Source organism: Thalia democratica, chromosome 5 (assembly GCF_965202585.1).
Source record: "Thalia democratica chromosome 5, ktThaDemo2.hap1.1, whole genome shotgun sequence".
NCBI lineage: Eukaryota > Metazoa > Chordata > Thaliacea > Salpida > Salpidae > Thalia > Thalia democratica.
The window spans coordinates 62,011,561-62,030,122 of NC_139169.1; the positions used below are offsets into that span (position 1 = coordinate 62,011,561).

Below are 18,562 nucleotides of genomic sequence, written 5' to 3' on the forward strand. Positions count from 1 at the left end.
GAACAACTTACATTACTCAGTAAAGAAATTTAAAATTCATTTATGATAAAAAAAAAAAGTTTAAATAAGTGAAAAACTCAAAAGTAAAACAAGCAAACTAAATAATATTAAGTTTTAAAAAGGCTCTAAAGTTAAAACTAAAGGTAGCTTACAATTTAGATATAAGAAACTTATATTATAATAAAAAACACAGCAACTATAATAATATTTCATTTTAACTTCAACTTTACTTGAAAAATATTGGATTAAATACCAAACTAAAAATAATATTTTTACTTATTTTTAACTAAACAAAAAAAGGAATGCATAATGAAGCTTAGCAAGTAAATTAAAAAGTCTACAAACAAAGAAAAATTTATGTACAAATTACAACTTTTTAAAGAAAAACTAAACTTGCTTAGTACAGAAAATAGTTACTACTGAATGTCTACCTAAATAATTAAACCTTAAGTTCTAACTTTGCAAACACAAATACTTAGACTCTTACTTTTCACCTTTGTAAATAAAATTCATTCTTCTCTCCTTTTGGTTGATAAATTTCTCCATCACCTCTTCCTTGAAACTAGTACAGATTTTAAGTAAGTCCCTACTAATCGAAATTACAATTAAAGAATTTAACCTTGACTGACCCATGGTATTTCTCAAAAATGTTTTTATCCTTTTCAAATATGAAAATGTTCTTTCAGCGTCTACACTATTCATGGGAATAGTTATCAAAGTTCTAAGAAACTTTGTAGTTTCGTTAAATATTTTAGTCAGGTTATGTTCTTCAAGATATAACAGTATTTTCACTAAATCATCCTGATGGATGTGAATAAAATGTTTTCAGTTCTCTTTCTAACTGTTTACATTCAACTACAGGATAACACTTCCTCACTGTTTCTATAAGTTCTAAAGGAAAACAGGATTTATAAACAGTAAAATATTTTGCCAACAATAACTGTGAAATTCTTAAACTGTTCTAACTATACAGAGTAAACTAATAAATAATTTCAATATTAAAAAATAATTCAAATAAAAGCAAGGCTGCCACTCTTTGAGTCAAAAGAAACTGTCCTGAGTGACCTTGAAATGCCCTGAGTCACCATGTGTTTTTGAGAAAAAAATCAAAATAACAGTTTCCCTGAGATTTTTTAGAACTTAAAATATCATTAAGTTTCACTGAGTACCCTGAGTGTGTGGCAATCCTGAATATAGCTAAAAAAAAGATTTAAAAAATTTTAAAAACAAAGAGTTTCATTTTATCAATAACTTTAAGGACATGAAGATATTTTTTAAATATACTTTTACTATTAAGTTTGAAAACAACTGAACTTTTGCTACACCTGAAGATAAGCTTTGCTTTTAAGGGCATAGGGAGGATGAAACACTTCTTCACAATTTGATCTTATTTTATGAAGTTTTACTAAGCTACAAGATGCTTTTTACAGATTTTAAAAATTCAAAATACTTTTTTAGATATAGCCGATAAAAGTCGAAGGCAACAAAAGGTTCCTTACAGGAGGCACAAACTAAAACAGCGTTTAAAAAAAAAGTGTTTTATCCCCCTTTTATGCCCTTAACATATACTTTAGAATTATTTTACTGAACTTATTTTATACAGTTTTAATTTAACTGCAAGGCATTTTTTATCAATATAAAAAATCATATTAATTTTTGAGATATGGGAATTCACAATCAGAGATACAAAAGAGTCCTTATTAATATAATATAAACTCAAACAAAAAATAAATCAAATCACTAAAACCATATCTTTTTTTATAAGTTGGCCTCAAAATCTTTAGATGTTTCTTTTATAAAATAAAACAATTTGCTAAAATAGATATTTAAAACACTAAGAAAAAAAAGTTATAACAAAAGTAATATTTTTTTTTTTGTATATATAAAAAAATATATTGATAGTTAAAAATTTAACACTTCTCTCCAACAAAAGTATAAAATTTCATAAAGATTAGGATGAAAAAGTTTGATAAAAATTGCTTTAAAAATGATGGAGAATATAGGTTTTCAGTAAAATTGTATTTTTTTGCTGTTTTAGTTTGCTCCTTGTATAATAAATGAATGTAATCTCTGGCCTGACCGGTTGTATCTAAAAGTTTAATTGGAAGTTTCAAGTTTATTAAAGAGTAACTATTAGCTTTCTGAAAAACTTAGAATAAGAACAACATGTAAAAAAGTGCCTATACATCCCCCCCTTACCCCTCACTATTTTGCACAATTTTTTTCAACAAACTTTGAGATTTTTATTAACTTTTTTTCTAAACTTAATGTTTTTTTTGTTGGAGGTTTAAAATTCAATAGTTTTTTAAGGGTAACTTTTATGTATTTAAATTTAATTTGTTTTTCATTTTGATGACAGTATTTTTCTCAGGAGCTCAACTTTTTAAAGTTTAGTTGGTGAGGCTGTTGAACTTTTCAAGAAATTTAAAGATAATTAATAAATATGTAACCATTATAACAGTAAAAAATTGGTTAGTTAGTTTTTATGTAGCCATAGGGGTAAAACACTTATATTTTAACTTTAAATAAACTTGTTATTTTCAGAGTAAAAAACTAAAACTGCTTTAGTCAGCCTGAATATTTTCTAATTTGGTCAGTTTTAATTTATCTTGGGTCATCTTGAGTTTTTTTAACATTTCTAAATTATCCTGATTATGAGGCAAGGCAACCATGTTTCAACAATTTTATCTAAAATTTTTGCTTTGTTTATGAAAAAAATTAAACCAAAAGTCATATAAAGTAGACTAAAGTGTTAAACTACTCTAAGTAATCAAAGTTTCTTGGGGGGTCAGACCAATATTTTAAGTTAAGGCTATTTACTTTATTTAAATATGTGACTGTTTCAATAATAATAGTTTTTATTTAATATAAATCTAAATTAATTTTCTGTAAGAGTAAACTAGAAGTTTATAATAAACTGCTTAACATTTTTTTTCAGAACTCAAATTTTACATTTAAATATTATTTAATTAAATATCTTATTAACTTTATGATTACAATAATCAGTTATAGTTAAGTTTATGTATGCAGATTAAAATAAAAAATCGAATTTTTAGACTTTGGTGATTTAAGTTTCTTATATATTTTTTTAAATATTTAATTTATGACAAGTTTAAATTTAAAAAATCATGTGAGTACATAAACTCAAGTTTAATCCTTTGCAGTAGCTTAGCTTTGTTTTTATTTTATGTTTACAATAGCTTGTAGATGATACTTAAGCATGTCCTGATTTAGGGAATTTTCAACTTAGCTTACTTACCGCAAGATATTGATTTTGCGGTAATTCTTGAAGAAATTTTGCTTTTTTGAGTTCATTTGCGGCAGTCAGCTAAGAGTTTGCGGCAGTGAAGTGGGCAAAATGGTCGTTTTCTAAATTGGAGTTTTAAAAGAGATTTCGTTCTAAAAAATAACGAAAATATTATAGATACTTAATTTTTTCCTTACAAAATTTCCAGGTGGTGCAGTTGCGGCAGTGCAACATCCCACGCGACGCCCCTGACATATACCAGTTAAATAAGGTAGTATAACTTTTATCAATACATAAAACAATGTAACAAAACGGTCTTAAATTTAAACTTAATTTAACAAATTTTATAATTTTTGCTAAAATAATGTAACTTAAACTACTTATTCTACTTTTCATCAAACAAGTAAAAAAAACCTATTTTTAAAATTATTAAATACCCTTTTAAAACAGTTATGTGTAACAATGACTTTTGTTTAATTTTTAAAATGTTTGAAGAACACTAAAACAAAAAATGGTTTTATAAATATAATCAAAAAATAATATAGTATTGAAAAATATCAAACTTTAAAAAGTTTTACTTTAATTGAACACTTGTATAACTTTGCTATGTGTCTCAATTAAATCATATCAAAACGTTAAAGTTTGTAGAAAGTTGAAATTGCTTGAATTAAAACTCCATTAAAAACTTAACTGGAAAATAAACAAGGAGCAAACCAGTTTGTTTCAATCTTATTTTTTGAAACTTTTTTTTGATTAACTACAAATTATAATTACACGGAACGTATATACTGTTCTACTCAAGCAATTTTAGCGATAAATATAAAATTCCCAATGAAAATTTTTTACATTTGATTTAAATGTCATCAATACAGATTTGAATTAAAAATTTTATGAAAATCAATATAAACATTTAATATTAAATGCATATTAAAAATTCACAGTGTAAAAATACAAACAACTTTAAGCTTTTGAATAAAAAAAAGCTTTTTCTTCAATCTTCGAAAACATTCGATTGGCTTTCAACCTTTTTCAAGTGGTTCATTTCGTACTGCAGCGAAAACTTTCCCTCCACCAGTCCCTCTCCCATCCTCCACAAAATATTCTGACCGCTTGATAGCGCTGTTACGACGCTGTCGCGCCTCAGCGAGTTCAACTGAACGTCGTTGATTGAACACGTTTCGCTGTTTGTTTAAAACTCGTAAAATGTTTAAATTATTGAAAAATCTATCTAGCTTGTACGATGAACTATACTTAAGGTTCAACACTAAACAGCTTAGATATAATTTTTCTAATAATGTCTGTTAAACTTATAAAAAATGAAATAAAAAAGACACTGTACATCAACTTAATTGAAAACTAATCGATAACAAGTGGTACTGTGCATTGTTTTCAAGGTTTCATAAATATAGCATAATAAACCACATCAAATTAGTAGCTTTAAAACAAGGCCTAAACTTTAATACTGACCAAGCGTAGCTAAAATAAATGATAATTAATGAAATTTACCGCAAGATCAACAACAACAGCATCCGACAGAACCTACGACCGGTTTCGTCCTAATTAAGACTGAAAACTCGATTAAAATTTGGATGTTGTTGTTGATCTTGCGGTAAAGTTCATTAATTATTATTGATGACGCGAAACATCTCAACTCTGTTGATGATGGCCGTAATAACTACTGGCTAAAATAATTTAAATATACTTTTGTGTACCTAGCGATTTTAAATGATTTTTTTTTAATTTTGAATTGACATGAACCTAGCCTTGACTAATCTAGTCTAAACAAACATACAACGTTTAAAACCAATATATTCATAACTATCATTTATTGATAAAGACTATGCTTAAAAAAAACTAAAACTGATGCTAAGCCCTAACTATGCTGAACAATTGGTGTAAAAATTAAAAATAAGATTAATACTAAAGTCAACTAACTTGCTGCTGCTTTCAATTTTAGCGCAGAAGTGCGCCTTCTCCTCTATGACGTCATAGCAGAACACGTGATCGTGGCAGCCAATGAGGAAGAGGCAGGGTCGCGTGTGGCTCCACCTGGCGGTTAAAAGTTGAGCGTTGAGTTTTTGCGCGAAATCTTCGAGTTGGATACAGCGAAGCGGAACGGACTCCAGCGAATGGTAGATTCTGTGAAATTTTTTAGAAAAAAAATATTATTTTTTTTTTCAATATAACTTAGGTGCTTAAAATTTTATTTTGATAATAAAAATAAGTAAATAAAATATAAATATATACTTTTTAACTATCAGACAATAAAATTCACTGTATTTTTTTTTTATATAACTGAACTTTGATTGGTAACATTTTTAATAAGAAAATAAACAAAGTTATAAAGTCATATAAAAGACAATGTATTCAAAGCAATAAATTGCTAATAATCAAACTTCATTGTTAAACTAAGTAATTAAAAGTAAACCGTTAAAAATGTATTGAGAACCAAACAGAATAAACAGATGATAAGTCTAGAAGTCTTTTCAAATAATTCTAAACAAAAAACAAAATAAGACCATTTAGTGTTATAAATTATACTTTTTCCAAATATTAAAAAAAAACTATAGTTAAAAAGACCTAAAAACAAACTTAATTAGTAGTTAAGTTAATTAGAAAAAAGCTTCCTTAAAAAAACTTGATTGTCGCTTTGTTAGAAAAAACAAAGTTATAAATACTTTATTTATAAACTAACCGACAAGTTTTATCAGTAGAAGAAGTTAGAAATATATTTCTACTGAACGGCGACCAATCTATTGAATAAACTGGTCCTTTATGTGGCTGTAAAAAAAAATCATTAAAAATTTCTTACAGTTATCGAAAACTTTTAGTGACTATTAAAATTAAAATTCATCTAAAACCTTTGAAAATAGTTTACACCAGGGTTTCCCAAAGTGGGCCATTATAGAAATTTAAAGGCCCGTAAAAAGCAAAAGGGGGCAATGAAGTCATAGTTTAAAACTTACACTAGGTCTTAGGCATTTTAAATGGTAGTTTCTAAATTTATACTAGATACTATGAAAAAATCTTAGGAAATTTAGGGATCCATAAGCTGTTAAAGGGGGAGCCACAAGGCCATAAATTGAAATTTACACTAGATATTTTGGCGTTAATGATGAAGAGAAAAAAAACGGTCTTAGGCGTTTTTAATGGTAGTTTTTTAATAAATGTTGTTTAGGCTTTTTTACTTCTTTAAGGGTGCCTTTTGAGAAAAAATTTGGGAAACCCTGGTTAACACTAATACGTTTTCAGTAGATTGAAAGTTTTTACCTAAATTAAATGATACAATCAATATTCAACAAATCATAACAAGTTTGAAAACAATCAAACCCTGTAAAAATATGTGAGTATTTTTTTATTTGGTTTAAAATAATAAACTTTTATTGATTAACTACTTTAACTAAAATCAATCACAAACAAATAATTTATATAATTAAATATTTAAATCAACAGTTAAAAAAAACAATCAAAAACCTTGTGTGCAAATGTGGCGGGGTTGTAGTATACAAAATATTATGTAAAACTCTTAAAATCATAAAAAAAAAATTAACATGAAGAATTATTTACGACATTTTAAACAAATAGGACTTTACTTTCGAGCTAGTTTAATATAGTTACAAACTTATTCCTAAGTTATTAATAAAACACACTTTGAATAAATGCAATTTAATTTATTTTCAAAAATAATTCTTAGTTCTGAAGAAAGAAACTATTAAATCACGACACAAATAAAATCTATAAAAAGTATCAACAATCGTAAAGTTACATAAATACTAACATCAACTCCGCTATGTAGACGTTTTCTTGATTCTCAATAATTGAAGTAAAACGTTACTTGATCGTACCGCGTAATAACTTTGCAACTAACTTTAACGCGTATTTGAAAGACAAAACGCCGATATATACGCGTCGGAATGAAATTAACTCCTTAAAATAATAAAAATGTTTGTTTTTTATAAAAATATGTTTGTTTTTTTAATACTAGAAGCACGTCACAAATATCTGCGCAAAACACTCCACAACATTCGCTTTTTAATACGAAAATGAGATGTTAATATCATTACATTGTTTCTTTTTAAATTTTCAATTTTAACGTTTAAAGCCTGGTTTTAAATAATTTAAATCCTTAAAATCCTACTTAAATTTAAACTTCTTTATCGATATTAAAAGTTCGGATTAAAAAAGTAAGAAAAAGAAACTATTACTTATTATCTCAAAAATTACAATATTTACAAAAATTAAGATAAGACACAACATAAGGAAAAATTAACAATGATAGTCATTTAGTTGTCCTCAGGCTTCTTATCTTTGGGGTTCTTGTCCTTGTGCCTGTTGTCCTCGGGCATCTTCTATTCCGGCGTTTCTCTTCCGATTTCTTCTTCTACGGTGGTTTATTTAGCAGGAACGAATTTTTTTAATTCGCTTGTTCTTCTCTAAACTTTAAATTCAAAAATTCATCGAAATCACTTTTTGACATAGAAAAATTCATCTTTTCATTGGCCATCATTGTAGTATTCATTTCAAAAATACGCGGCTCAAAAAAGAAAAAAAAAAGTTGAGATATTCTTTCAAGAAAGTTTAGTAAAAAGTACTATGTTACTATGCCAAAAGACAATAACGAAACTGTCAGTATTTACGATTAAACCTATTATTTTATACAAAAAAAAAATTAAGCATTTAAAGGTGCATTAAAAGAAAATTTTTAGGTTTAAAAAAGAAAAACTTTAATTTTGTTTTTAACTTAGAAAAACATAATTTCTTAATATTCAACTCGCAAACTTTAATAAACAAAACAGAAAACACTTTCTTGAAAATATTTTACAAAACAATAAGTATTATTTTCATGCACAAACTTTTATAGGATTCAAGTATAAAGTATTTCTTTTTAATGTGACACAAAACTTATGCATTGTAGAAATTAATAAAGAGAAAAATTTAGCGAGTGCTATTTTCGATCGTTAACAGTCAAAACTAAATGGGAGTTGAAAGTAATTTAAAATTCAAAATTTATAGGAAAAATTTATCACGAGTCGAATTGAAAGCTTTAAACTTGAACTTGATTATTTTACGAGCAAATAATCTGATAAATAGTTTTGTTTTAAAGTTAGAGTGGAATGTAGTTACTAAAATCTCAATATAAAAATAGGCTTATAAAACTTTTTTATAATATAATTGTTATGTCTTAGCTTTTAATTAATTAGTACCAAGCTGTAATTTATAATATAAAAAACTTCATAACACATCATTAAAAGTAAAAAAGCTATAAACTTTACAATTCAGAAATTTTATCAGAAAAGAATACAAAATAAACACACTTAATAGTTTCTTTCAGTATAATTTCTTAAAAACACTACCTGAGTTTAAAAAATATTAAAATAGGTGTTCATGTTAATAAAAAATTACAATTTTTTACCTTTATTAAAATCCGTTTCGTTAGTTTTGTGAAAATACTTATATTTTATCTTCAAAAGGCTTTATGATAAATGTTAAAAGTTTTAGACCTGCTATTAGTAATTCTGACTCTTTTTTATTCTGTGTTATAATTTCTTTTTTGTCAAAGGAATTAAGTACTGCCAAATTGTTTTTCTCTTTAGCTAATATGTTGCTTGATACGCTAGTTTGTGATTTTGTTTTTGAAGAATTGTAATAGCCTGAGTCTTGTTTATAACTTTTAAGCTGCACTGTTGGCACTTGATATTTTGGCTTGCTATCATACTTTTTATTGTAACTGATATTTTTCTGCTGTTGTTTCTGCTGTTTTTCTTTGATAAGTTTACCTTGTTTTGCTGTAAAAACAAAAACTTGCTTGTAAGCTCTATTAGCTTTTCTTTTCCTCTGTTGAGGGTTACTTGAATAATAGTTTCCGCTTAATCTTTTTTGTTGAAACTTTTGGTTGTAGTTTGAATTCTTATCTACAGCATATTTAGACCCTTGAACTGTTTTACCATTAGGACCTGTCACGTTTGCGGCTTCTGACATGTTATTTTTACCTACAACAATATCAAATTGGACTTTTTCTCCTTGTGCAAGAGACCTTAAGAATTTGTTCGGGTTGTTTTTGACGATAGCTGTATAATGAACAAAAATATCGCTGTTCCGATCATCACGTTGAATAAAACCGTAACCTTTGCGAACATTAAACCATACTACTTGACCAGTTACTCCAACTGCTATAGTGTTTTTGTTTACCTGAGCTTTTTCTTCGGCTGTTTGTGACGCCTTAGTTATGTTAAATGTTTTTGTAGGTAAGTATTGATGACATGACAAACACTGTGCTATGTTAACATTATTACTACTATTCCCATTGTATGATTTTCTTAGTTTAAAACTATCTCTATCTTGGTTATGTTGACGATAATTGTAATTATGATTAATACCATTATCTCTAAAATGAAAATTTTGTTGATGATTAGGTCGAACTTGCTTATGGTAACTTATTTTAGACTTATAATGATTTTGCTCATACTGCTGTAGTCTATCGTAATTAACTTGCTTAGGTATTAATGCGTTTTCTTTATAAGCATTCCATATGGCTTGTCCTTTCCTTTTAAAAACTTCTAAGCTTTCATCAAAATAATCCCTAATCTTATCTTTAATCGAAAAGGGCATTAAGTATGCAAGAAAAAACTTAATTCTGTCCTGCTCTGGACATTTGGCCCAACTCACGGCTGTAGCAAATATTTTATTAAAGTTCGTACAATCATTCCAAATTGGAATTTTATCTAAAATTTCAGCTAATTGATTGTCCCTATTAATAAAAAAGTTTCTTAAAGAACTGTAGTTTCTTTCACCTCGTTCTGTCATTTTATAATAGTCTGACAACTCTTCTCTCGGCCAAAACCCAGTTAAAAATTTATACTTTTCTGTATTACTATAAATATTTTCATTTAACATTTCCTCCTCGAAAAAACTAATAATATCACGAGGGTTTCTTACAAAGTCTAACCTTTTAAACTTTTTACTTAGTCTTTGCGCCTTAAATGTGTCGCTAAAGTTATTAAAATTATTTCGATTACTATTTTCGTAATCATTGTAAAAAGGTTCGCGTTTTTCTAGCATCGCACGTTCGAAATGTGGTGATCTAGACTGCTTTAATCTATTATTTAGTTTTTTTATTTGCATTTGCAAAACTTTTAACTCTTCTTCATTTGTTAGCTGCTTAACTTCGCTTGATTTTCTAAATTGTTGTTGAATGCTGTTTAACTGATAAAATTCAGCATTATCATTCATCATCTCTGTTTGATGAGAATTATTAAGATTGATATCGTCATTGTTTTTTGTGTGCATTTATTCTGTTGACTGCTTAAAGATTTGTAACCAGAAGATTCAAGGTTCTTAAAAGACACTGCGTGGTTTCCACTTTAAACAAATAGGACTTTACTTTCGAGCTAGTTTAATATAGTTACAAACTTATTCCTAAATTATTAATAAAACACACTTTGAATAAATGTAATTTAATTTATTTTCAAAAATAATTCTTAGTTCTGAAGAAAGAAACTATTAAATCACGACACAAATAAAATCTATAAAAAGTATCAACAATCGTAAAGTTACATAAATACTAACATCAACTCCGCTATGTAGACGTTTTCTTGATTCTCAATAATTGAAGTAAAACGTTACTTGATCGTACCGCGTAATAACTTTGCAACTAACTTTAACGCGTATTTGAAAGACAAAACGCCGATATATACGCGTCGGAATGAAATTAACTCCTTAAAATAATAAAAATGTTTGTTTTTTATAAAAATATGTTTGTTTTTTTAATACTAGAAGCACGTCACAAATATCTGCGCAAAACACTCCACAACATTCGCTTTTTAATACGAAAATGAGATGTTAATATCATTACAACATCAGCAATTAAAAAAAAAACAGTCAAATACCTTGTAAGCAAATGTTACGGGGTTGGACTCGTTTACTTCCACGGAGCACTTCAACACCATCCCGTTTTCCATTCCCACCACTAACCCGCTTCCCACCTGAACCAACCTCATACCTGAACCTATCAGGTTGTAGGAGGGACACATGCAGGTGATGCCCAGGTTGCCCCGACCCTTCGACCCGAAACTCCTGCGTAGGGAAAAGTATATTGTGACATAAAACATTAATTGATGAGGATACGATATGAGAATATTCGACAATTTCAGTAAAAAATAACATTTCAATGAAAGTTTACAAGTAATAAACTAATTTTAGAAAAAAATCCGAAACTCCTGTGGGGATCTATGTGGCGAGTATTGTGGGAAAGTCGTTTTGTGGCGATGAAGGTTTTTTGAGAGCACGATTTTTTTTGTAAAAGCAAACAAGGTTGGTTAAAAGTTTAAGTTTATTTATTTCTGCAGTCTAGCAGCTGTAGTGGAAAGTATTAGTCCTAAATTGATAACAATACGCTAAGGGAGTTTTTAAAATTTGAAGAGACCCTTCTAATAAAATTGTAGTTGTGAAAGTTTAGTTTTGCAATGAAGTTCCGTATAATTGTTTTATAAGTTTTAAACAGCAAAACTCAATGTATTTGGTATAAATTAAATTTTTAACAAAAACTTAGATAAAAAAAGTTAAATGCCAAAACCCATAGTTCTTATATCAAACCGTGTGTGTAAACTTAAGCACAAACTGCCATAAACATTCCTTAGAATTGTACTAGTAATTCAACTCATAAAAAACATCCTAAGAAAATATTAAAGTACTACAAACTAAATTAGTATATTGAAAAAAAAACGCAATTAGTTCGGATTCTTTATGATCAACACCTTTTATAGCTACAACTTTTAAAATGTTTTTTTTTTAGTTAAAAAACAATGAGCTAAAACTGACAAAATTTAAACTACGAAATATTTCACAGCTATTTATTACTGCAATTAAACTTTAGAAGCACATTAGGTTGAAACCTACTTTGGTATGTTGGAGCCGAGAATGACATGCTCTTTTTCGAAACTCAAACTCGTTTTAGTGCTGCCCTGTAATTTTGTTTTATGTTTACAATTGAATTATTTAATATAATAATATAATTTTAATACAATTAATAATATAGTACTAGCCTTTCTGAACTTCCAAATAATCAACTTGCCATCAGTGCTTGACGAAAGAAGTCTTAAAGATCTGTTTAAATTATTATTGTAAATAAATGAAATGTGGTTTGTTTTTATGAAAAACTGTGTAAAACAGAAAAACTTTTTTTTTTGTTAATTTTAAACTGATTCTAACTGATTCCTTAAGTTTTGTTCATTTATTACAAGTAGAGAAAATGAAACTTCAATTTTTAAATTATTTTTATGACAATTTTTAAAAAGTGTTTGTGCTTAAAAGACAATACATGTCTAAGTCTCTACATATAGTTTAACATTAAAAAATCAAAAATTTACCCAAGAGTCAAGTAAATAAAATAATGGTTAAAAAATATTTTTAAAAACCTTCGAAAGACATAATCACAAAAAACATATCTTAGTAAGTTTAAAATTGTAAGTAAACTATCTCTCAAAACTATAATTAGAAATTAAAGAAAATGTTTTAAAAACTCTAATCAATAAAGATGTTGAAAGTAATAGAAATAAATTAAAAAAGAAATAATTAACAATCACTTGAAATTATAATAATTTTAAATGTCGTACACCCTTTGTTGGTGTACAAAGTAAGTTAAAGTTTGAAAAAAAAAAGTTACAACATTAAAACAAACAGTTGGAGAACTGAGAGTTCAAACTAAAAAGTCACATGACCTTATCTTATAAATCTTTAGATGTTTAGATAGTTATATTTGGTAAAAATAAGCTGCCAAAGTAAACATATAATGTAAAACTTAAAAAAGGTTTGAAAAAAAAATCCGAATCCTTTGAAAAATTTCAACCAAGAAAATATTTCAATAAAGACACGATATTTTTTAAACAACACCACGTTAAATATACACATGTGTATGAACATTTATTTTTGAAAGTTTTAAAATATCAGAATTTAAGAAGTAAGTCATATATTTACTCACAGGGTCAAAGAGATTAAATCAAAAGATGAGCAAAAACTTCTTTTTGTTTTACAATAAAAAATACATTTATAAAACATTTTTACTGAAAACAAACTTGGAATTAGAATTATTTTCCATCCATCTGACGCAAGTTACAGGGTCGTTATGTGATTGGTTGCTATGGTAACCTTCGTCATTGCTGACGTCATAAACAACTATTACCCCCGAAAACAACCCTCCTGATAACATATAATGTTTAAACTTATAAACAAAATAACAAACTATAAAATTATTTTTGATGGTGTCACCAAGAATGAGCTTGATACATTTAGGTAACATCTAAAAACAATCCTTCTATGTCATAAAGTATCAAGTTTTTAGCTAAAAATATTGAAAATTTCAAAACAAACAACCTATGTTAGTAAAATAAAACACCAACTTTTTATATTAAGATATAAAATACCTTTTTACTATAACAAATAAAACATAACCTTTGTTTAAATTATTAAGTTTAAATTTTTGCTTATTTAGTAATATTGAACAATTTTTAATAATGTTTTAAACAATCAGATTTTGTAATTTCAACCAACTATGTGTTGTAATCGACTTTTTTATGAAGAAACATTAAGTTTGCTTATAAAAGACATGTATTTTTTGTTTTTTTATGTTATATTTTTATAGATATCTTAAAATGTAAGTTATAAAACTTTTTTAACAATACGATTTTATTCTAATTACTTTTGAAATAAGTTTTTAAAGTACAAGAAAATTCTGAAAAGTTTCTTAAAACTTAACAACTTAGTAGATGGAAATTCTAAGGAATATTTTCCAAACTATTTTGAGATAAATATTTAGTTTCTTCACTACTAAGTACTAACTGGTTGTTATGAAAAGTATAAAATATCTAAGCTCGGATATATTAGCGTTTGATAGAAATTATGCTTGTTCAGTTTGAAAAACAAAATAGATTACACTTAAGACCGATGTGAAGCCTACTTTAAATAATTTGTTCCGTCATCAAACTTTTAGCGTCGTACAGTTTAAAAAAAAAATGATTATTTTCTATCTAATTCTCAGCTTTTTTTTTCAGCAATACAAGCAAAAACCCAACCAGCAATCAACCCGTTCATGGTCGGGTGAAACTCGACCACTTGCACGCTGCTCCCAACTTCCAGCCGGTGGTCGCACTCGTCCAACTTCACCTTGGGTCGGTCCAAGTTCCACACGCAGATGTAAGACCTGGTTGGATTTGTTGAAGTTTGCATTAATGCATAAATTTGTTGTTCATCTATTTATTAAATTTACGCAGAGATTTTTTCAATGGTTGGTGGCAAAAATTCTTATCATAGTTGCACACGCAGATGTACGACCTGGTTGGATTGGTACATTTTTATTCTTAATAAACTTTTGAAACACAAAGAGTTCGTCATGAAAATCTTTAACAAATGAATTATTTGTAACGAAAACAAGTATAAATATATACTTGTTTATATATTTATAATACAAAAAAAAAGCAACTAGTTTTTATATCGTTTACTAAGTTTCAACGTTTAACACGTATCTTCAGAACGAAATAAAGTACATGGCAAATTTTTTTTAAATCACACAAAAAACACATTATGACGTTTCAAATAAAATTGAATAATTTTAGTTAGCTTATATATAAATACAGTGTAATTTATAATAAAATGAGCTACACTTCAATTATTCTACAGAAATTTACCTAGAAACTTTTTCAATAGTTGATGATCAAAAAATTCGAACTATAAGGGGTAATTTTATGGCATATGACATTGAAATACTGCTTAAGTTCAATTTTAAAACTTCTTTCAACTTACTTAACATTAATGAGGCTGTCAATGGAAGTTTGACTTATTTGTAAGCTATGACTAAAAGATATTTAAAATAATTTTTTTTTATTTAAATGATTTTTTTAGATTAATTTAGCACTGTTTTATAGCAATTATTTACTATTTAAAAATAAATTCAACTTTTAAGTATAAAAATAGTAAGAATAATTAAACTGCTATAAACTATTTTTTTTATAAATGGTTTTTCTAGTTGATAAAATATTATTTATAAAAATAATTGAAACTTCAAAAGTATAAAAATCTATTTCAGTTTAAAAAATAAACATACACTTATTTGGTGTAGTTACAAAGTTTTACTTGTGTATTTCACCTTTTTTTACTAACCTATGTCAATTATTACTTGCATACCAAGAAAACTAACTATTATAAAAGTTAAGTTAATTTTTTTTAAACAATAACCTATGTTCACTCCATGACATATTTTCATTGGAGCCATAAGATATAGCAACAGATGCTCCAGTTTTACTCCAAGACACTGAAGTTACTTCCAATTTTGTTTGAATATCTGTAGAAAGCATATCATTAAACTCTTCAAATATACAATGTTACTGATCAAAATCTCAAACCATTGTTCAAAAATAAATTTTACAGTTTACATTTTTGTAGTTTTTAAACTGTTTAAACGAGATTTGTAAAAATTAATAATTAAAGTGCTACTTAAAAAAATACATTCCTATACTATAAAAGAAATATTATAAAAAATGTAAACACTACAACTAAAATAACAACAGCAATACTTTGTACTAAAAGCAACTGTTTTTAATATGAAAAATATACACTTATTACTATTTTATTATTATGTATTTTTGCACTTAATTTAGTAAACATTAAAATCTAGATTTATTAAACCAAAACTATTTTTGCAAATGGATTCTATGAGTTGAAATAACTATTTAAGTTCAAAATTCAAACTAATTATTAATATCACCAAACTAAAAACTTTAGTTCTATTTCATCACAGAAGGTTTTGTAAAAAAACAAACTTTATTAGAAGTTAAAATAAATTTTACCTTGATCATTTTCTTCATTTATAGCTAGTTTTTCATAAAAAGTAAACTCTTCTGTTAGCAAGTAGCTAGACTCGTTTCTTCTTGACTGCAGTACATTAGCATAAGTTGATGCCATAGCATTGTTTATTTTGATTTGTCTAAAAAAATGAACACTTAATAAAAGGTACAAAAGATTTGAAAAAACTAGAGTGTAATGTAAGGGCATATGGAGTAAGTTACATGTTTTTACATGTTGATGTTATTTTGAAGATCTTCAACTTATCTAGCAGTTGCTTTTTACCGTTTTGTAAAAGTCAAATTGTTTTTGAGACATGAGGGTTCAAAGTCTAAGAGTTTAATAGGTTCCTTATTGAACGATTGAAGTGAAAAGGTCAACAAAGCATATCTAATTTAAGTTCAATTTTCTAACATAGTTTTTAGACATTTATTTTAAAACTTTCTCAGTTAAATCTAAACTTAACAATAAAATATCCTGTAATAAGAATTTTTCTAATTTTGAGTTTTTATTCTATAAAACTTAATTTGGTAACATAGTTTTGGTTAACTGATAGGAAGAATTTAAAATTCATATAAAAGGGCATGTTCTTAATTATAAAGCTCATGCTTACTACTTTGTAGTCAAGCTTAAACTCTAAAAAGTAGAAAGATAGAAGTTAAGTAGTCATCTTATTTTAAATACCTTTTAATTTAAGAAGCATTTAATAGGACACTTATAACTTAAAAGTATTTAAGTTAGTAGTTTTATCTTAAGGCTTTGTACTGTTATTAATTTTTAAATTATAATCAGTAAGTATTTATAGATTGCAGAGTCAAAGCTTACATTTTTAGAAATTGGGGTAAATCAAAACTTAACATTAATATCATTGAAAAGTTGCCTTTAAGTGTAAATTAACAGCTAAACATTTACTTCAACTTAATGTAAAAGATTTTAAAGCATTTGAAAACATAAATAAATGTTTTTGTTTATCACTATATTTTTTAGAATAATAAGTTTATTTTCAAACAATTAATTTATCAAATTCGATTATCACACGTTATTATGCACAAACAAAACACAAGCATTTATATATCTTTAGTGAGTCTTTAAAGTCACAAATATTTATTCAGGAGTTTATTCAGTAAAGACATAAAAAAATATTTTGACAAAACTAACAAATTCTCAAAATAACAAACCTTTAATTTTATATATTTAAAAAGCTACATACACAAATATTTTTGGATTAAAAAAAAAGCTTCAAGGATAATTTCAACATATTTTTATTTTGACGTAAAATGTTAGGAATGTAGCTGTGCTAAAAATACATAATACATATTTGTATATATAAAATCAACTAAACTTTTTATAACCAACTAAACTTATTATAAACACAGTTTTTAAGTACCAACTTAGAGTAGTTTAAACTTTCGTATTACTCTTAAAACTATATAAGAATAAAAAAATTAAATTCATATCTACCAAAAAAACAAGATTTTTAATAGCATCATTTATTATAACAAGAAACGTTTTTAAGGTAAATATAATACAACTTACTTAATATAAAAAGTATATCATTTTTATTCTTAAGTTTTTCACTTATACAAGATACTCAAATATATATAAACTAATATAACAACTTTATTTAATTCTTTAGTTACTATCAAAATGTTATTCTTACTTTGTCATTTTAGGTTCAACAGACTTAAGAAAGTTTGTTAACTTTTTTACATCCAAATGACCAATGTGATTTATTGTGTTGGCCTTCATCAACTGTAAAAGCGTGTCTGTTTGAACCTCTGCATCTTTGGGAAGTTTTGTTTGCAATCCTACCTCATAGGTAATTGTTTCACTAGAATTGTTTTGTTATGCTTTGTATTGCATAAAACAAACGTTTTAGACCAATAAAACCTTAAACAAATTGTTTCACAATTGTATTTTATAAAACAAAAACTTTACATAAACAAAAACTCAAACAAAATACGTACTAAGTATTGTGCTTTTTTCATATTAAAATCTTACCTGGTTTGGCTTCTTTGGTTTTTATGCTTCTTCTGTTTTTTCCATGTTGATTTAAAACTCACTGGCTCAGATTCATAATCATTAAACATTGTTAATTTTTTATAATGTTGTAAAAGTCTACTTAAGTGGTGAATAAACTTTAATTACTTTTAAAACTAAAACCAGTTTAGTAAACTGTATTTTTTTAATAAGTTACTACAAGTTGTTGTAGTCTTAATTTAAAAGGTTGTTTGGCATAGAATAAAGAGATTATTTTCTTAATTTCGAAACTTAATTTTTTAAATTAAACACAATATTTTTAAGTGTTAGCTTAAAGTCTATAAAAGGAATTTCAAAACATAAACTGAATAAAATCTTTTGTTAAGTTAATTAATAGATAAGTGTAAGGTAAAGTATTTTTGTCAAAAATATTATGAGTTTTTTATTCATATATTTACTACTTTTAGTGCAATGTTGACTGTACAGCTTTGATAGCTTAATTTT

The 18,562-nt window shown here is 26.4% G+C and overlaps 1 protein-coding gene across 1 annotated transcript; it reads right to left on the reverse strand.

Moving 5' to 3' along the window:
• Positions 1-3,710: 3,710 nt before the first annotated feature.
• On the reverse strand, positions 3,711-18,211 carry LOC145835780 (cytoplasmic dynein 2 intermediate chain 2-like). The gene is made up of 12 exons (XM_082943495.1): positions 18,080-18,211; positions 17,739-17,909; positions 16,084-16,220; positions 15,473-15,578; positions 14,314-14,441; positions 13,318-13,441; positions 12,289-12,349; positions 12,143-12,207; positions 11,134-11,320; positions 5,943-6,028; positions 5,183-5,386; positions 3,711-4,428 (listed from the first exon to the last, which is right to left on the reverse strand). Exons 1-12 carry the CDS (start codon positions 18,166-18,168, stop codon positions 4,239-4,241), a joined length of 1,548 nt encoding a protein of 515 aa, XP_082799621.1. The 5' UTR covers positions 18,169-18,211; the 3' UTR covers positions 3,711-4,238.
• Between the last annotated feature and the right edge of the window lie 351 nt (positions 18,212-18,562).